The sequence below is a fragment of the Chaetodon trifascialis genome, chromosome 8, assembly GCF_039877785.1.
Source record: "Chaetodon trifascialis isolate fChaTrf1 chromosome 8, fChaTrf1.hap1, whole genome shotgun sequence".
NCBI classification, from domain to species: Eukaryota; Metazoa; Chordata; class Actinopteri; order Chaetodontiformes; family Chaetodontidae; genus Chaetodon; species Chaetodon trifascialis.
Window position 1 is genome coordinate 23,890,376 of NC_092063.1, and position 21,108 is coordinate 23,911,483.

The window sequence follows — 21,108 nt, forward strand, 5'->3', positions numbered from 1 at the left end:
GGCAGAGGCAGGCCAGCTCTTTTGCAGTTGTTATTCTAAGCTAAGATAACCTCATCGTGCCTTGGCTCTAGCTTCATATTTAACAGTGAGAATGATAACTGCAAGTAAGAAAATGAGTAAAACATTATTAAATAGAAGTATTCATCAAAAATGGAAATTAGTCATTTTTGCTGTCCTTGGTAATTGCAAACAAATCGTGCCTGTCCTTGCAGCAGCACCTCGAGGTTCCATTGTGGTCACTTTTTTCAGGTTCACTGGTTCTGTATCGTATCACCAAATCTGACACTCCAGAAACAGTATTTGACTCATTTGGAAGACAAATTCAGCAAATTATAGGAGGCAAGACTCGCTGTCTCAAACCAGGATAGAGACCTCTGAGATCCATTTCAAGACCCACGTCTGTCATCAAGGAAGATCATCTTGGTAATGGTTGTGTACACGGTGGCAATGGTTGCCTGCGTGCTTCGGAAGTAGAAACGTCACTCACCCATCCAGCACGCTGATGTACTTGTGGGGGATGAGACCCTTAACACCTCCCACTTCACCTCTCCACCAATCACAGGAGGCCTTGCTGTGAAGGATGAGAAGCTCTCCTAGCTTGAAGGACAGCTCTGCTGGAGATCTCGCCACGTAGTCAAACATAGCCACTGCCTCCCACTCTGTACGCAAATGCAAACACACAGCACGGTTACAATCAGCTCAACGCTTTTCCTCATTAATCTTATCCAAAATCCGTATGATTCATGCATGCTGAGGAATCCTCATTTGAAATGGTTATTCAAAATGTAAATGTGGCTTGGTCTGTGGTACATTCATGTGAAGAATAGTAAGTGATGCATAGCCTATGTCTAATGGAAACTCTGCCAAGTGTGTGTGTGTGTGTTTCTGTACTGCATGAACTCACCGTCCTCACTCGGCAGATGCTCAGTTTCTCCGTCTCCCTCCTCTGTGATTGGTTCACTGCAGACGAGCAGAAAAAGAAAAGTCTGTGGTCATTCCCAGTTCCTCTTCTGTTCGACACACAGTCCGACTGTAACAGCACCAGCTTTCTTTGTGCAATTCCTCACTTTGCTTTTGCAATTTCACATCATACTGCTGTGACGTTTCTCACATGACCCTGAAACCTCTGTGTTCTACAGAAAGCACGGGACCAAATCACTGATAACGCTCTGTCAAATGTCAAAAATTATATTATAAAAATGCTCACAAAGTTTTATTGAATTCCCCAAGAGCGGGTATTAGAGGTCTCCATGGACACTGATGATAGGCTGGAGGCTTGTGTTCAATTTTAGTGAGCAATCAGCTTAATAGTATTAAGCAGTTTTTACACAAAGCATTGCAAGCTGCACAGAAATGCCTTTGGCATGGCATGAAATTCTGCTTCAAAAGGATGAGCCATGAAAAAGGAGCAAAGGGGGAAGCTGCTCTACATACTTGGAACCATCAGAGTCTTAAACTCTAACATGAGCAACACATCTCTGGAACGATGTGAGGCTGCTGCCCAGTCGTTCATTTACTACAAGTCGTCCAAGGACAGAAATAAGTGGAGATGAATTTTCAAAGCAAAGATGGCATCATGTTCAAACATAGATAATGGAAGCCATTTGAATCACATGTCCTGGTCACAGTGGATGAATTCAACCTTCCAAGCAGCAAGAGATTTACAGATGAGTCAGACATACAACGGAATACATCAATACATAATATAGAGCTAAATAATTACAGTTTGTGTTACAGAGTGTATGAACAAATAAAAAGCGTCCTGCTTTTCTTTGAATGCCCAATTAGTGAGTATCAGTTGATGAAATAAATGCATGCATTAAAAACAGCATTAGTTAGCTCACATTGTAAGCAGTAGCGTGTGAGCTAAAATGCTTCATAGCTAACACTGTATTGAATTTTATTGAACTGATTCATGGTAAGGAAAAATAAAGCATTTTAATTAATTATTTAACATAAATATGAATCACTGATGGATTCAGTTTTACTTTTGACTTGCCAAATAATTTCACTACATTTCATCAATTCTGGAGGCACAATTTATTCAAACTTATATTTTCAACAATCATATGTTGATGTTGCATTTCATCACAGCTAATAGCACATTTATATCAAAGACAGCCATCCCTCACCAGTACTCTTGCTCCAGAGTCATGTGCTTCTCGTAAACAGGGCCCGGCAGTTCTGATTGGCTGGGGAAGATGATGTCATGTTGCAGGATCATGGTTTTGACAAGATCATTGACCTGTGGCTGCCTAGCAACAGCGTCATCGGAATCCAACCCCCTAAGCAGGCTTGGACCGAAGCAAACGGCCAAGTTGTAGGGCTGCATCATGTTCTCATCACTGTACTGAGACACACTGAAAACACACGCACGCACACACACACACACACACACACACACACACACACACACACACACACACACACACACACACACACACACACACACACACACACACACACACACACACACACGCAATGAATTGTTATTTTGGGCATGGGCGTTGAGTTGTATGAACATAGTAAATATTACAGGTCATAGCATATCCCACACTGGGTGACGCTGTAGCTTACTGATTGAGGAAAGCGAAAAGGTAACGCAGCACGATGAGGAGCGGTCGTGGGAAGGTGGAGACAATTGCTTTAATCTGGGCAGCTTTCTCCATCACCCCCTCAATCTCTGATCATGACAAAGAGAAGGAGCGAGATGAGCTAAAGCAAAGATTCATCGATTATAAGAAGTTTGATGTGAAGCAGCTCCAGCTCCTCCGTGCCGCCAGCAGAAACTGTCAGACGCACAGATCACCTGCAATTCTGACTTCAAGAAATGTTGTGACAAGTACTTAAAGTACTGAGGGGAGCTGGCTGGGTGGATTTATTAGGCCACTGACAGGAAATCTAAGTATTTATGGTGTGTAAACAACCTGCAGGCAGGTTCACAACCTGGATTAGCTGTGCAAATTATGACTCAGAGTCTGTGTTTTGGAAAACAGAATACGCCTAAAGAAATAACAAGGAGACAGTGAGAGAGATAACAACAGAGAGCACACAAGAGATGAGACGTGCCAGTAGAGAGAGAAATTGCACCACCTTGCATCAACACTATGTGTATTTTTTACAAGTTACTTAATGTATGGAGCATCAGTAAAGTGCTAACTGCAGTGTAAGGTTACTAATAAAGCTGCAAAAACATGATCAAAATTAGCAGCTTTATTCAGGTGCAAAAATGTTTACCCACATTCTGCTGTACGAGAGGATGTGAGTCCGCTGAACTGGAGCAGAATAAACCATGTGATACAATAAATAACTGGAAGCAGTTGTGAAAGCATGATCTGAAAGCAGACCCACACAGACAGAGGGCTGTATAATATAATATAAAGGGGTCTTACGGACACAGTCCAGGAGCTGGGAGTAGCTGTCATAAGGGAAGAGAGGAGGCTCAAGGCCCCTGAAGTACAGCTTCAACACACCAGCCACAGAATCCAGGTCACACTCACTGTCTGACAGAGGATCGTCTCCTGCAGGGAGGACAACCGACGTGAGATCAATGTGTCCATGTAGCAACACAGGCTGGTGTACACTTTATCATGCAGAAACAAAACATATAGTTATACGCAGTGGGGTCAGGGAACAAAGGCAGGACAAAAAAAATAAATAAAATTGTGTTCCTCAGAATGTCTAATTATTGTAAATGATACATTACTAAGGAATCAGATTTTTGTGATTGTGATTAGCATTTTAGCCTTAGGCATCATAGCCATAATCATCATTAAAAAGAGGTAAAAATCTACAAATGACACCTATTATTCTTTTAAAAGAGACGAGTATGTTAACATGACCAATGTATTATGTTAATGTTAGAATTTAATCCATTAACAATAGGTTAAATGACTAAGGTGTCGCTCATACTGATGAACCTACAGAGAACTATCACCAACTCAACTCCAGGGAGCTTTTTCGCATCTTTCAGCTCATTGTTTTGGTACACTCTCATCTCTCTCACAGCATTGTTTTTAGCCACAGCACACAGCCATTTTCAATTGAAAAGTTTAAAAAAAGCTACTTGTCCAGCACTGAATGGCAGGCAAAGATAGCAGCTAGTTGGTGAACACGGTGGAGTGTTTAGCAGCTCAAATGCAATATTTGTCACATGACTTTTGTAATGCAACTTTAAATTAGCTTCTAATAAGGTCTTCATCACTGCTGAGCGTAGCACACTCTAAAGTTTACCCCTCAACCATTGAAGCAGAAGTCAGAAGTGTAGGACATGATCCCTCACTGGCCTTTCCAATTATGTTCACTGGCACCTTCGACCGAGCTAAAGGTGCTACTGCTACAAGAGCAGGCCAGAGGTTTGCACATTCACCACCTGTGCTCAGAGCTTCGCTGGCTTGTTCAGCTGAGCTTTTGCTTACTTTCTAAAGTTTGGGAGGTAATCACTCGATACACATTCATTCAGTGAAGAGTTTTAGAGAGGCTAAAAAATGTGAGGTGTGAAACATGGCTATTAGAATAATAATGGCTGTACTTTTCTCCATCTAAGCAAAATTTCCTGCAATACCAGAAGCTCATTTACCTCTCTCAAATGCATCTCTGATGAGGTTAACCTCCCTTTGAGATCCTGGAACTCTGAATATCCCCTCATGGTGGAGGCCTGACAGACAGACAGACAGACAGACAGACAGACAGACAGACAGACAGACAGACAGACACTGGCATTATATTGCATGTTCATAGATGCCTGATATTCCATACACAGGATAGCGCACACAAACAAATCTTCCACCTACTCGTTCTCACTGCCCAGAGCTGTCTCATCATGGCTCATTGCTATATCATAAAACTGACTCACCGTGAAGGTTTATGAAACGGATGCAGCTCTCAACCACCACAGGAATCTGCTGCCCAGAGCTCTAGATAAGACCGATGAGTAGCGATGGAGAGATGAGAGGAGAGTGTTAGAGTCAGGAGGAGAGAGCAGATGCAAAGATAAATTCAACATGGAAAATAACTGAGAGGAAAAGAGTGATTAAGCAGAGGAGAAGGGCCCCAAGAGCAAAGGAATAACGCTGAGTGAGTATTAAACTGACCAAGTGCTTTTTCATATGTTTTGATTGATGCAGGTAAAATGCATGAAATCAGTACCAGGGCTGTAACCAGAATTTTTGAAACACTGAGGTCATGAGTCAAAATCTTCTGAGACCACAAAATGAGTTTCTAAAATACTTCAATTATTTGGCTTTTTCACATTTTATTTATTGAACTATGCGCATTCTTTATGCTAACCTCAGATAATTGGCTCCATTTTATCTATTGTACAGGCATGAGAGCGGTATCGATCTTCTCATTCAACTATTGGCAAGAGAGCCAAGAAGCATATTTCCCAAAATGAATAATTATTCCTTGAAGTGCTTTGCTTTAGAATGCAAAGGATGCTAAACCCAAAATTCACACCCAAAAACCCACGTACATGACCCTCAGGGTCCTCAGTGGTAGCTACAGCCCTGGTCACTGTGGGAAAACACCACATGCATGCAGTACAGACGCAGTTAGAGATGGGGTTTAGTACCTGTGTCCGAGACATTCTCCTTCTTCTTCTGCACCAAGCCAAGCACGGCAGAGAAGAGACAGAGAAAAAGCACAGATTACAAAAGAAGGCAGAGCAAGAAATAAAGGGAATAAAGATTTGGAGGCAGTGGGAAGAGGCGCACATAAGCACAAATACTCTCAATAGAGGAGTCGAGAGAGGAGGCAGCAAAGAGGCCAGTGCATTTTAATCCTTTTCACAAGAGAGGAAGAGATAAAAGGGGGGAATGGATTGAAAGGAGAGAAAGCCAGCAATAAGCTATAAGCATGACCATACACATGAATGCAGCAGTGAGTACACTGGGGGGATGGACTGTCAGTGTGTGCACGTGCTGCAAGAATCCCCCACCAATTCTGCAACAGTGTGACAGGCTTTTCTGAATAATTTCCTTTGGAGGGTTAAACAGCACTGGAGCAAGCAAATAAAAACGAGACAAAAAAAGGTGTGTTTCAAAGGGACTTTCTGATTTGCACGTGTGTGTATGAGAAGGAGAGTGAGTGTTACCTGTATATAGGAGATTATGTCTGTGGTGAAGAGTGTGTGGCAGAATTGGGAAACAGGTCTGGACTTCCGAACACGCACTGAGCGAGCACATTGCATTCTGGGAAATATAATAAATAAAATGCTTAATGCCATTTTACCTGTGGGCAGTCATACTCAAGATCTAATGATGTCTGTTATTCGTTATTATTTGTTACTTTTTTTGTATTTCCCCCTTTCAAAAATCAGTAGGAAATGAACAAAAATTGGATTTTGGTTCAAATGGAGTTAATCTCTTTCCTCTCCTCCACATCCTCTCTGCTCTCTCCGTGTCTCTATGCCTCTCTCAGTCAAACTCTCTTTATTCTCGGCTGTGTAAATGCACTGTTTACCTGGAAGGGTCACTGTCAACAGCCTCAGCTGGAAGAAAGAGACAGAAAACAATGAAAGAGGAAGGTTTGGTTTAGGGCTGTGGTGCAAACAATTCGCAGCATTATTAAAGGCTGATTTTACAAGTCTGTTTACAGCTCTTTGGGAGTGCTCTTTGAGAGTGCTGCTGCATAAGTGAAAAAGTTGTGTAAAGCCTTTTGTGGCTCCAGAGGGAGCTGTGTGAAGCCTGATAAAAATCCTCAAATGATGTCACTTGAGGCAGCGTTGGTGGGGCTAAAGATTACAAATTTGAAAATGTCAAATGTGTGTGGAGGTGTGGAGTTAGACAGAAGTGAGCTAACCAGACCTCTGTAGCCAGCTCCTCATCTCTGCTTCAGACTCCAGGCTACTATCATAACACAGCTGGATGTCAGACTATCATTAGATCATATCTCTAGTTCTGCTGCATCGATTCTGATACAGTTTAAAAATTGTCCATTTTGAGTCCGACGATGTTAAAGCAGTGTAATGCTGAATCAGTGGAGCACTCGTTTAAACTTTTAAAAGTTTAACATGAAATTTCACAGCAGTCAAAGTTACCAGTGGCATCATTTGTACCAATCCTTCACAGGCTCGAACATTAGCAGCATTAGCAGACTTCCTGTCACCTAACACTGTAGTGCCAGAGTACCTTTCTGTATGGCATCTTGTAGAAGGTCATGTTTGGCTTGAAGTTTGGAGGTCAGAGAGCTGCTGGTGAGGAACTCCTTCACTTTCTGAGACAAAAAATGAAACAAAATGATTAAGTATTACAGTATTTTCCCCAACTGCTGAGGCAGTTTCCTACTGTCAAAAAATGCAATCAATCATCACACCAATTTATACAGTGCTGCATAGCATTTCATTTGTTCTCCAAAAGGCCAACTCACTCCCAACATTTAACTTGTGTCAAGAGTGAATAATTAATCAATGAGTGTATCATTGGCAAAAAAGTGACATTCCCCGCTATCACTGCTTCAGCTACGACAGTCTGCTGGTTGACAGTAGTGTGCCAGTATGACACAAGACACTGAAACTGGGTTTCTGTGTTTTGATAGATAAAATCATTTAATAGTGAAGTCAAATATCCCGTAGGGCCAACTGAAAAGTATCTATTAAAACGGAATGGTGTACCAAATGTTATACTGTACAAACACTGGCTTCAGAGTACATTTAATGTTTCTCGTGGTCAGGGTTCACCTTTTTGGTATGTCCTGTATTCACTGTAAGCTTTCACAGTGACCTTGCAGTAACAGTAAAGTGAAATGCTAGCACAAAAACATTTTAGCTAGTTCACAGCAAGGTCAGTGGAAAATATAATTGTGCAAATACATTTGAGAATAACGAGGAATGTAAGGAAACATTCTAACAAAATTAACTATGGATTTGAGTTCATACTGTGTGCCAAGCCGAGAAACCACAAGAAAATCATCCTTGTCAGGGTGAAAGTGTTTATTTACACTGTCAATGGACATTAGTGATCAGTCATGATTAATCTTATCTTATCTTATCTTATCTTATCTTATCTTATCTTATCTTATCTTATCTTATCTTATCTTATATAAAGACTGCTAAAAAGCATAAATCGTGTCAGCAGCCACAGTGATTGGACAGCTCCAGGTTTTGATGAAAGGACATTAACAGCATGATGAAATATACCCAGCAGTGATCAGTACTTTCACTTTTGGTAAATTTTGATGCTAATGCATTTGCACGTTTTTGCTGAGCACTGACTCTGCACCAGAGGGAATACTCACTTATGCTGTTCACAGAGACATGGCTAACTGCGCTAATGCCAGACTCCACTAAAGGGAAGGGAGGAGGGCTGGCAGTATTGTGCACCTCCCACCTGTGTGCAAACCAAACAACAACAACAGGCTGTCACATGCACAGTGAAAAGATGCTCCAGTGAGACCAATGTGGCCTTTGAAGGACCATTTTGACACAACTGTGTGGGAAATACTTTGTGATGCTCATGGGGAGGACACTGGCAGTCTCACACAATGTATAGTGGACTATATCAAGTTCTTTGTGAAGAATTCTCTACCCACCAGGAGTGCAAGGGTGTTTTTCAAACAACAAACCCTGAAGCACTCCTGATGTTAAGGCTTTCTCCCCAGGAAAAAAAAAAAGTGTGTTTAGGTCAGGAAATAAAGAAGAGGTGAAGAATGTACATGGGGAGCTGAGCTGAGGAGGATCAGGGAGGGAAGAACAGGAGGAAGATAGAGGATCAGTTGGAGCAGAAGAACATCAGTGGAGTCTGGAGGAGCCTTAACTATCTCTGGGTACAAGGAACCCATCTCTCAGCCTGTGGGGGACCAAAAAATGGGTGAATGATCAGAACTTTTTATTCAATAGATTTGCTGCTCCCCTGTCCAGTCCTTATTGCTGCAACCCCCATCATCTGCACCTTGTGTGTACTGCCCCACTTCCTCTACTGCCCCTTCCCACAACATTCAGCTCACAGCCAAGATCCACATCCACTGCATTTCCTCCAGCACACAGGCCCTCTGCTCCAATCTGTCCCTCACAACAAAGCAGGTGAAGAGAGAACTCAGGAGGATCAAAGTGAGATAGGCCGCAGGTCCAGATGGCATCTGGTCAGGGCTTCTCAGGCCTTGTGCAGGCTGATTGTGTGAGATAGTTGAGCACATTTTCAACCTGAGTCTGAAGCTGGGGAGAGTGCCAAAGCTGTGGAAAACATCCTGTACGGTAACAGAGCCAAACACTCTGCACCCCAAGGACCTCAACAGCTACAGGCCATCGGTACTGACGTCATACCTGATGAAGACCTGAAGAGGCTGGTGCTTGTCCATCTAAGCCTCCTGGTGAGCCCATCAATGGACCCACTACAGTTCACCTATCAACCTGGCATTGGGTTGGAGTACACAGGAGTGGGCCACCATCTCACAGCATGGATCATGGACTACTAGACCAATCTACCACAGAATCTGAGCATACAGCACTGTGAGTCCCACGTGGTTGTCTACACCATGGGCGTCTCATGACCTTCTACACTGCAGACCTCACACACATATCAGCTAACTGCCACTTGTAAAAATTCTTTGATGACTCTTTTGATGACTTTGACTTGATGACTGCAATTGTTGGCCTCATCACAGATGTTTAGGAGACTCAGAGGGTCTTGCAGTTTTGTTTTGTTTTTTTTTAACTTTGTGGTGGCATCTGCTATCTTCTATGGAGCAGCATCTTGACTACTGACAGGAAGAGACATAACAGACTGGTTAAGAGGGCCAGCTCTGGAGAACAATGACTAAGCTATTGTCTCTGATGGAGAACATGTCCCACCCCGTACAGGACACTCTGACAGTACTGAGCAGCTCCTTCAGTGACAGGCTGCTTCACCTGCGATGTGTGACTGAGTGATTCCTTCCTTCCTGCTGCTGTCAGACGTTAAACACTCAACACTGCTTCCAGTAGACCGCACACACACCCAAACCGATACACTGACTCGTGCAATATCATGTGTACAAAACGTGGCAACATCAATATTTCCTATGCGCAATAATGTGGATTCATCCATCGTCTGTTTTACTTATTATATTGTTTAATTATTTATCATATCTTGCTTTTCTACGATGCTTTTTACTGTTGCACCATCCCCTTTGCTGTTGTAACACTGCAAGATTCCCTGCTGCGGGTTTAATAAAAGATTACCTTATCTTTTACGGAAAATTTTGAATACATGGCTGGATTATTTATACCCTGTGGTACTGCTGCTTTCTTATAAGTAAAAGATCTGAGCACGTCTTCCACCACCACTGAAGACACTGTAACAACCCTGTATCCACCTCAAGACAAGTGCAATAACTCACTGTGAAATAGTAGGTCTCTGTCTCCTGCTGATTGGCTCGACGCTTGGCAAGGGTAAGTTTTGGTGCTGTGTTTCCCCCAGGGGGCTCGTGTGATAGGCTGCTGGGCACGTCAGGAGAGGGGTTACAGTCGCTTTCACACATGCTGTCCAGCAGGGCTGTGAGCGTGGCTTTAAGCGTTTTACTGACCTGAGAAAGGGAAAGGGATGCTTATTCGTTAATTCAGTCAATTGATCTCTTATTTTGTCAAAGTGATTTTAAAAGTTCATACTGTAAAGCTGCGCAGTGTCACTCACTCATCCAATGATTGTGAGACTGACGGACAGGCAGAGACAGACAGACAAACAGATCATTATGGAAACAGGCAATGAGAATAATAATCTGACCTCCTCTGTTTCTAAGGTAACGGCAGCAAGTCGAGACTGAAGCTGCTGGAACCTGGTCTCCAGCTCGTACCTCACCTGGCTCTCCGCACTCACCTCACACACCTAAAACACACAAACAATGCAAGGGTACATCAAGTTCAATCCAGTTGGATGTTGTTTGGAGAAAGAAATTATTAATTATTCTTGAGTCATTTTTTTGACTGGGTTTTTTTTATTTCACGTCAACCATTGTAGACTTTGTTGGCTGAAATGACAACAGTCACTAGCAGATTTTACCAGCTGTAGCTGTGAGCTAGTTAAAAACTCTCCAGCTGATTCATAGCAGAAAATGGGTCTTTATTAGAATCAGGTATCCATTTGAGTATTATTCACTGATGATTGCATAACATTCATCAATCAAATCAGATATAAAAATAACAAAAATATAAAAACAATAAGCCAGACAAACGGTAAGGGAGCATAGACTCTAGCCACGCCATAAGTACGCAATCAGCCTAATATGTTGCATAGGCTCCATCTACAGTGATGTCACCTGGTCTCCTTCATGTGGATGGTAGTTGAATCTGAATGGAAGGCAGAAGGCGGCATCATGTTGCTGTAGCAACGCATCTCTGTCTCCACCTTGGTCCAGGGAGGTCACGGCAGCCTCCAGCTGCTTGAGCCCCGTCTCCTCTGTCTTTTGGATGCGCCACCTACTGGTCAGGAAGCACCTCATCACCCTCTCCACTGACAGATGGAAACCCAGGTCACAGCACTGTGAGGAGGAAGGGAAGGAAAAAGATGGATGGAAGGAGGGGGTGAGTGAGGGAGGGAGGAAGGAAAAAAGCAGGAAGTAATGGGGATGGAAGGGAGGACAGACAGAACAACAGGAAATGATGAGGTGGGAAGGCAGTGATGGAGCAGGAAGGGAAATCAGGTGAAGACAAGGCAGAAAGAATAAAACATTATGTGGTGATTGTGGTGTGGGAGGAGGCTTTTTACTTTTTGACAGACAGTTCTTCAGAAATCCAAACTATTCTATTCTTTCTCCCCATTATATCTCAGCATTACATGCTATTTTCTTCGAAAATAACAGGAAATAGTGGCACAAAAGGATAACCCAAAACCACTGAATGTCTCATAAACATACAGTTACACAACAAAAAATGTGTGTTTCATACGTCGATGAGAGTGCTGACATCCTGCAGGTAGTACTTGTTCATGGCTGCATTGGCTGCTGCTAGGTTCAGTAGGTAATCATTACGAGCCTTGGTACACTTCAGCTGCGTCTCCTGCACTCTGCCATGTCTCTACGTACGCACGCACGCACATGCACGCACGCACGTGCACACACACACACACACACACACACACACACACACACACACACACACACACACACACACACACACACACACACACACAACAAGTATGAGAAGATATCATACGTACATAGGAACAAAAAGTCCCATGTGTTGATAAAAAGACAATACATTATAATACCATGTGCCCATGCTTATAAACAAGGCATACAGGACGTACACATTTACAGAACTGTCAAGGTTATACACCTAAACACACTTAGACAAACAACAGGAAACCACTTTGAGACTTCCTGTTCTCTCTTTCTTTCTCACACACACTCCTCTGACACACTCACTTTCTCCATTAATCGCTCCATCTTCTTGACGGAACTCCGCCTCTGCCCTCCTGATTGGCCAAGGCCGAGCTCAGCTGACTTGCCGGTGTGCCTCTCCTCCAACCGCTCGGCTTCCTTCAGTTTCCCCTCAGCTATCAGGCAGTCTGTGTGGTACTGGTTATATGTCTTCAGAGCCTTCATTTGCACACGTCACATAACGGATACTCCACATCAGCATTCTCAGTGTGAAGTAGTACATTATTTCGCATTAATATATGTAAGGACAACAAGATAAAATGCTCACCGTCTGCAGCTCAGTGGTGACCTTTAGCAACTCATCCTGCATCTGGATGCCAACTTCTTTGCTCTGAAATTTACACAAGAGTAGAAACATTTGACACTTTTGACTGCATAAGAATTGTCAGATGTCAGATGAGCTCCATGAGGAGACTGATATTACTTGTAGGGTACTTTTGAAGCTAGAGCCACCAGGCGGTTAGCTTAGCTTTGCAAAAATACTGGAAATGGGCAGAAACAGCTAGCCTAGTTCTGCCCAAAGTTCATAAATATACCTCAAGCACTTCTAAAGTCCACTAATTGACTTTCTTATATCACACTTAATTAGCAGAAAAACCCAAATGTAAAAACAAAAAGTTGTTCCTTGTTGGACTTTTGTATTAAATGCCTGACAGCCTCAGGGTGACAAGACTCCAGGGTGTCCCTGGGTCTCCCTGTTACATCAGAATCAATGCAGTTGAATTTTTTTGCAGATTAAACAAGCCAGACAAAACACGCGAATCAGTTAGATTTAGAGGTGCTGGTAGGTGGATTTTTGCACCTTTGGACAGAGTCAGGCTGCTGGTTGATCCTGCTGGTGACAGTGGTGTCAATCTTCTTGTTTAACTCTAGGCAAGAAAGCAAATAGTCCAAGAAGGTCAAGCTATTGCTTGAATCAAAAATGGACTTTCTGAAAATTCAAGTAAGTAAATGAATACACAAATAACACTATAAAAGGCCACTTTGCATTGTTAAGCTACTTTTCAATACTACATTTCTTAATAAACATAATACTTCATGTTCACTCTTATTCAGCCATTATCAATGTTATTCTTATTTTGTACATCTGCATAGAGCTACTTTGACCGTAACAAGCTAATAGGTTCTCGGTCTGCTTGGTGTGAGGCCTAACAACACCTCTTAGCTGCTCTGAAATGACTGTAGGGGCATAATTAGAATTCTGGTCACTTTTAAACTTCGAGAAGGTACAGAGTGTGTCTGACAAGCAGTAATTTGAGCAAGATGAGTCCGTGTATTTTAGAAAATGAATGAGACTGCAGATGCGACTGCGGTACCTAGATAACAGGACAAACAGGCCTACATGATGGGGCATTTCTAAGACTTCCATTGTGTTCGGTATGTGACAACTTAAATAGCTTATTTGGTGAGTCTGTTCACTTTTCAAGGCGGCAAATAACAACTGGGCTCATTTGAGTGTTGTGTTATATTACAAAATTAATCTGGCAGCACTGAAAAAAGTCTGGAGCTTATTGTTCTTACAGAAGATATAGCTGACAGAGTGGAGTGACATCAGTTCAGTGTAAAAGTGAAACGATATTTGTGTGGTGATGAGCTTGTTCTGCTTCATTGCTGCAGATATTGAGAGTCTGTAGAAAACTGCTGAAATGAACACGCAATTTAAAAAAAGGGGGACTTAAGTATGACATTTAAGAAAATAGCAACCTTATTTTAATGGTTTTGTTTCTGTTGGTAATGATCATTTTTTACTCTGATACAGTATCTTGAGCACAAAAACTCTGTCAGATGCAACTGTACAGCTATACATAGGTACAAATAGGTACATACACTAAGGGTAAGGGCTAGGCTGCAAAATGTCCTTGTCATTTACGACAATGGACGGCTTTCCATCTGCACCCAGGTCAAAAAGTAATATACTTTAGTGTCTTAGAGTATAGAAATGTCATTACAAGGGCACTTTTACTTTCACTTAATTGTAAGCATATTTAAGAATATTTCCAACACATTGGTGATATAATACAATATATATAGTATAATATTTTTTCACCTGTGTCTTCCTAGTTTCAGAAAATATGCTGTTCAAACTGCACCTAGCAGCATATCTCTATATCTCAGTGCTGAATATGATCACTAACCTGGACCATTTGCTCAGAGGAATGATGACCTTCAAAATAAGACTCAGCATGTATAAACAAGAATTTGGATTTGAATGGATTATTTGCACACTGGGCCGGGAGGACTTGGCACTGTACCTTTCACTGTAAGTCTTGGATGTCTCCAGTATTCTGCATGCATGTGACCTAACACCAAACATCCACTCACCCGTTTGTGCAGACGGTGTGTATCCTCCGTACTGTGTGTCAACCGCTGCGTGAGTGTGTTGCAGCAGGTGTCACCCAGTGCTGCATGTTCCCGGCTCTCCAGACGAGTCTGAGTCAGCAAAACTGACCAGACCTGACACACAGACTGACCCCACTGCTCCTTCCTGGAGAAAACAGACATGCTTACTGAGATGTGGCCTAACGAAACACCCTGGAATCAGAATGGAGAATTAGAAGAGGTACATGTGCACTCCCACGCTGTATTCACACTTACTTCTTAGTCTTGTGGGTAAATCTCTCGGTGAGTTTGTCGAGGGCTCGCGCATATTCTGCTTCGATGTCGCCTCTGCGCCGGAGAAACTCAGAGAGGTCCGAGAGCTGCTGCTGTTTCACCTCCACCTGAGAGTCTAAAATCTTGATCTGGTCTGTCAGTTGGGCCCGCAGGTCTGACACACACACAGACAGACAGAGATGGACAGAGAGAGCGAGAGACAGAGAGAGAGAGAGAGAGAGAGAGAGAGAGAGAGAGAGAGAGAGAGAGAGGGAGATAGAGAGAGAGAGAGAGAGAGAGAGAGAGAGAGAGAGAGAGAGACAGAGACAGGGACAGAGACAGGGACAGAGAGAGAAAGACAGATAGAAGACAGCAACTTAAGTCAATAGATGCTTCTAATCCTAGACACATACTGGCATATGCAAACTCCATGAGAACACATATACAGACATACATGGATGAGCACAGTGATGAGACTTTTTTTGCAAGAGGTTTCCAAGATTCCATTTCAAGGTTACTGAAGTTTTCTTTACTACATGTGTATTTCATGTCTTTATGCCTCATATTAATAAATTTTCCATCCATCCATTATCTATACCGCCTATCCCTTTTCGGGGTTGCGGGGGGCTGGAGCCTATCCCAGCTACAATGGGCGAGAGGCGTGGTACACCCTGAACCAGTCGCCAGCTGATTGCAGGGCCACATGTAAGGACAAACAACCATTCACACTCACACTCACACCTATGGACAATTTATAGTCACCAATTAACCTAATGAGCATGTTTTTGGTCTGTGGGAGGAAGCCGGAGTACCCGGAGAGAACCCACGCATGCACGGGAAGAACATGCAAACTTCACACAGAAAGGCCTCGCCTGACCCGGGGATCGAACCGGCAACCTTCTTGCTGTGAGGCATGCGCACTACCTGCTGCGCTACCGTGCAGTCTTAATAAATTTTTAAAAGAAAAAAAAAGATCCATGCATATCACACTTGCTGCTGCTTGAAAATGCATGCATGCACAGACATACAATGTACAGTATGGAAGCATAGAGCATGTGTATAAAGCATACACATGAAACTAATCATGCATTAGTGCATTTGGAAATAACTCATGCATATATAAAATCAGTAGATAACCATTGTACTTTTAGACCTGTGGTGGACTTGATGGTGTTTGCGGACACCCATTGCTCCACAAAGAATAGTTCATTTACACAACAACTGAGTTAATAAGAAATTATTCAATTAGAGCACATGATCGCACAGTTCACCTGAACGTCTCTCTACACAGTTCTTCCATGAAACAAAAATTCACAAAACGCTGTCCATTTGGAGGTGTGATTAACACTGTATTAATTTGACTGCAACAAATAGGTTAGGACACACAGCTCACATCTAATAACCCAACATAACCTTGTATTATACACACAAGCTTGTATGCAAACACAGCTAAGCAGAAGCGACATGGCCTGGCGCTGCACTTTGGTTTGAAAAGGCTAATACAAACATCATTCCCTCAAATACACCGCCTTCACATTGCCCTCTCCTCTCTCTCCCTCTCTTCTTTTTTTTACCTGCTCTTGGCTCACTCTTCCTTTTCTTCCTCCCCCCTCCTCACCTCCCACCCCAGTCCGCCCTCTCCCTCTTCCCCTCTTTACTCTTTTTCTCTGTCTCTGTGTGAGTACACAGCCTGGGGCTGACTGGATGTGAGGAGACAGCATCACTAATACTGGCTATAAATACATCCTTGTAGTACAGTACAGAGAGCCACCCAACCACGGCCTGCACCCTCAAAAACACAGTATGTAACACACACACACACACACACACACACACACACACACACACACACACACACACACACACACACACACACTTATAACACCAATATCAGTTATGTTCATGTTTTTACTTTGATTAAAAGCATGCTGTGTTCCTACTGACCATAAGAGACTCTGTGTGGATGGTCATCAAGTTCCAAAGCAGGCTGATTTCATCAGTTCGTGACAATGCACAATATATGCACATTCAGTGAGAGTCCATGGCTAGATGACTGTGTGACTGAGCAACTGCATACCATCATACATGAATGCACATGTGCTGTTTTATATGCATTCATGCATGCAGGTAAGTGCACATGCACAAATGGAATAAAAGGCTCAGACGTACACAGAGATGAGCACACGACACGTACACATGCACATCTGGAGTGACTTACCTTTCATCTGTGATTCGTATTCGGCCAGACTCCCCTTCTCCCTCCTCAGTTTTCCATGTGAAGTCATCATCTTTGACTCCTTGACTCTGGTCTGCTACTGAGACCCTCCTTCCTGAACCTTGATTGTTCCCGTAGCCTCACAGTCTCCCCTCACAAAACCTTTCAGCCTCGGCACCTGCTCCGGCTCTGCAGTCTGTGACCTTTCACCCTGACCCCTTTGGCCTCCTCTGCTCTACAGCTGTGTGCAGCACATCAGCATCAGTGTCGAGTCGATGGGCTGAGCTTGACAGGGATGTGAGTTGTGTCGATAGGTCCGTGGATTCCCCTGGGTTTCTGATATGAATACTGATCCATAGGTGGACTGGCCTGAGCAGCACACAGAGGGAAACATAAAGGGAAGAGAAGAAGCAGATATGAATGAGAACAAAGGGAAATTTATTGAGACCAGAATGAAAAAATGAGAGAGGCAGACAAAGAGGACAAATGAGGCCAGGACGACAAGACGGAGAGGGACAGTGACACCAGAGAAGGGAGATTTAATAGGAGGGACAGTGGGGATGGGGGGCAGAGCCCAGAATGGACAGTAAGAGGGCAGAGTGATGGGATGTAAGGGAGGAAGGATGAAGGATGGGGGATGGGAAGATGAGAGGTGATGAGTAACAGCAGTAACGAAGGACATTCAGTGCCCTGAGGTCAGGGGTTGGGGGTGTCCATAAAGGTAACGGTCACATAAACAAGCAAATGCCTCCAATTATTCTTTTACACACACAGTCTAAGCTTCACCAGATTCCACAAAGAAAAAGGTCAAAGATGAGAAATCTAGAGCCACAGGAGGACGCTGTGAACACTCTTTGGAGACCAACCTGAAGCTGGAATGTGATCATTGAGTTTAAACTCGCAATTTATTGATATATTAACAATTTCTCACAGTTGCTTTGTGGGTTATCACCGTTGTTAACACATGCTAAAGGGAAACTCCACCAATCTCACACATCAGAGTCAGTTCCCTCATCATGAGAAGTGCTGCTCAGCTCAGAGATATACAGCTGTGAAGTGTCCTGATGTCAACGGGGTTAGAAAATATTAAATTCCTGAATTCCAATTTCATAATGTTATTCTAATGATTTCCTACATTTGAATCCATTATTTCGCCTTTGTTTGCTCGGGGATGGGTTGAAATACTACAATACCCATGAGCCTCACCCACTGTTGCTGTGGAGAATTAGCCAGTAAATGTCGCAAATCAGAGCTGTTGCCGATTCAAAACACTTTGTTGCTGCATTTGTGAACAAAACACATCAGCTTTTGCCAAAATCATCCAAAGCTGACCCAAAATCCAAATTTAATTCGTTTAAGCTGCAGATTGTATTTCAGTTTTCTGAGGCTGTAATCTTTATCTTTCAGCAGCCATTAGTGGAACCATGTCAGAATTCCAAGCTCTGTGATGTTGGGATGTTTCTGACTGAGATCACCCTGGGAGTTGTAGTTTTTATGTACATTTGTTTGTAATGTCAACCTTTCATCAAAGAACCAGATATTTTGTGGCACATTTGTTCATCTTTTGTACTGACTGTGTATTCAGACAACGCTTGGCAAATTCTGAGGCAGCACAACTGCATATAAAATAAATGGAGACAGCCAATTAGACAAAAACTCACCAGGGATGACATGAATGTCAATGATGTGAAGGCACATCCATGCAAATTAAAAATGCTTCAAGTTCAGCACAAAAATTCTTTTACATATAAACATACAGACGCAGATGAAAAAGGAGAGAGCTCAGTGGGGAAATAACAGACAGATCCAGAGTTTCTGGTGAGTCCTGGGTTCAGTCGGACGCTGAGCTGAACACAAACACACAAGAAGGCCCACTCCTACACACAGCCGGCTGTTTCTAGCCGTCTTACAGCTACTGTCTGAGAGTTGGTACATTGGATGTTTGGGTGAATCAAATCGGCTTGCACAAACAGCCCAGTGGTCAAATTCAGGCGAGAGTTTCACTTCACTCCAAGCTGTAGAAGTGCTCCAACTGTCATTATGTAACATTGTCTAGGGAGAAAGTGAACAGGACTTTTACTTCCAGAACCAAAAAAGCAGAAAGCATGTGTGACAAACTGTGGGAATCCATTTCAAAGACATGGCTGTTTATCAGACAGAGAGGGCAAAATTACAAGATGCATTGAGATGCATTATGGGAAGTGTAGGACCCAGTCATCTGGGACAAAACTAGGGACTAAAACTCATCTCAGCCTCTGCTGCATTGACTCTTTTTTTTTTTTTTTTTTTACAAAATCTGTCTCTCGCAGGTTTTCCAGCTTTATGGAAGTCCAACACTAAATCAGTGGAGGACATCTTTATACCTCGTTTTGAATGACTAGAACTGCTGGAAGCTGTTGAATAAGAAGGCTAACTGGGCCCTGCTACATTTACAAGGTTTAAAGGCTGACATTGCATTACACCCAGACATTTGCATGGACGTTTATTTGTCAGCATAAACCGTACTCAGATGATAAGATCACACACACACACACACACACACACACACACACACACACACACACACACAGACACACACACACACACACACACACACACACACACACACACACACACACACACACACACACACACACACACACACACATTTTTATCACTTGTGGGGACACATAGACTTACATTCATTTCCTGGAGCCTTACCCAAACCCTAACCATAACCACTATTTGCCTGTTCCTAATCCTGTACCTAATCTAACCTTACCTAACCCGTAACCCTATCCTCAGTCTGCACCATAAAATTTAATGATTTACATTAAGGGGACCTGCATTTTGTCCCCATAAGGCAGGTGAGTCCCCACAATGTGACTGTGTAAACAGATTTTTGTCCCCACAACATGATAAATAGCAGGTCTCACACTCACTCACACACACACACTCACACGCACACACACGCACACACACACACACACACACACACACACACACACACACACACACACACACACACACACACACACACACACACACACACACTTGCCACATCCTGTGTCAGTTTCTCAACAGGTTTCAGCATTCTTGCAGTAGAGTGGCAACATGTGCCCTTTTCACTGGAAACGTTGTTCCTCAATCAGCCTCAAGAACTATTTTCTAGTCTGGTTCAAACACTGAACAATAACTGAAGCAAAACCTCACCAGAAAACTCACTCACACCCTGATATAATGTGGCCTAACAATAATCTAGGTTCATGTGGTCTCTAGTAACCCACAGAAAACTATTGTTGATGCAAGTTTCAAAGCATGACTGTAACTGTAACTAAAGCCTATCACTCAGGACTTAAGAAGTGCTGTTAGGTCTCTACTCTCATTTCCTCTCCCAAATCTGTATGGTGGGTGTGATCCAGACACAATTCAGTGGATGGTTCAGACAGAACTAGAGAGTAAATGTAGAAGTGAAGCGAACAAATGCAAAGAGATTTCTGCAAATGAGACTGTGAGGGCCTTGAGACCTTGGAGGCTCTAGAGGCCCTCACCAGCGTGCGACCTTAATCTGCACAGAACAAAGTGAATGTAAATGATCTGAGACAGAGGAGGGGTTGAGAGAGATTCAGCAAAAGACAGGGGAAAAGAGAGAACACAATTTATGGGCGGGGGTGGGGGCGGGGGGGCAAAAAGGGCAAGGAGATGGAGGTTATCAGGGAACCGTGTTTCACTTAAAGTCAAGGTCACTGAAAGAAGGAGGTCATGTGGTTCACATAGTGAATATAAAGGAGACCGAGGACCAGAGAGGATACATGTGGTGCAGTGTGATAGATCCTTATTGCTTCTAAGGGGATTTTCAGTTAATTTCCTCTGAAGAAAAAACTGAAGTGCTGAACTGTTATACAAGTGGCGTACTGTATTATGGCCAATACTGTGCGGGGATTTCCTGACATCGCCGAGAGAACCAACCA

General features: G+C 43.1%; 1 protein-coding gene across 2 annotated transcripts in view; it reads right to left on the minus strand.

The window, feature by feature from the left end:
• The window catches only part of arhgap4b (Rho GTPase activating protein 4b), a 33,934-nt gene that overhangs the window by 8,576 nt on the left and 4,250 nt on the right, over positions 1-21,108 (minus strand). Inside the window, exons 2-20 of one of the 2 annotated variants that reach the window (XM_070969317.1) lie at positions 17,162-17,527; positions 14,947-15,118; positions 14,674-14,836; positions 12,620-12,682; positions 12,337-12,510; positions 11,858-11,986; positions 11,230-11,451; positions 10,698-10,799; positions 10,315-10,500; positions 7,131-7,215; positions 6,463-6,490; positions 5,573-5,600; positions 4,856-4,916; positions 4,580-4,657; positions 3,393-3,521; positions 2,578-2,683; positions 2,133-2,360; positions 905-960; positions 488-659 (exon numbers count right to left, since the gene is read on the minus strand). In XM_070969317.1, the coding sequence (XP_070825418.1) occupies positions 488-659; positions 905-960; positions 2,133-2,360; positions 2,578-2,683; positions 3,393-3,521; positions 4,580-4,657; positions 4,856-4,916; positions 5,573-5,600; positions 6,463-6,490; positions 7,131-7,215; positions 10,315-10,500; positions 10,698-10,799; positions 11,230-11,451; positions 11,858-11,986; positions 12,337-12,510; positions 12,620-12,682; positions 14,674-14,836; positions 14,947-15,118; positions 17,162-17,231 (2,252 nt within the window). In that variant the 5' untranslated portion in view covers positions 17,232-17,527. Of the gene's footprint in view, positions 1-487; positions 660-904; positions 961-2,132; positions 2,361-2,577; positions 2,684-3,392; positions 3,522-4,579; positions 4,658-4,855; positions 4,917-5,572; positions 5,601-6,094; positions 6,192-6,462; positions 6,491-7,130; positions 7,216-10,314; positions 10,501-10,697; positions 10,800-11,229; positions 11,452-11,857; positions 11,987-12,336; positions 12,511-12,619; positions 12,683-14,673; positions 14,837-14,946; positions 15,119-17,161; positions 17,528-21,108 lie in introns of both variants that reach the window. The other variant, XM_070969315.1, reaches the window with a different exon arrangement.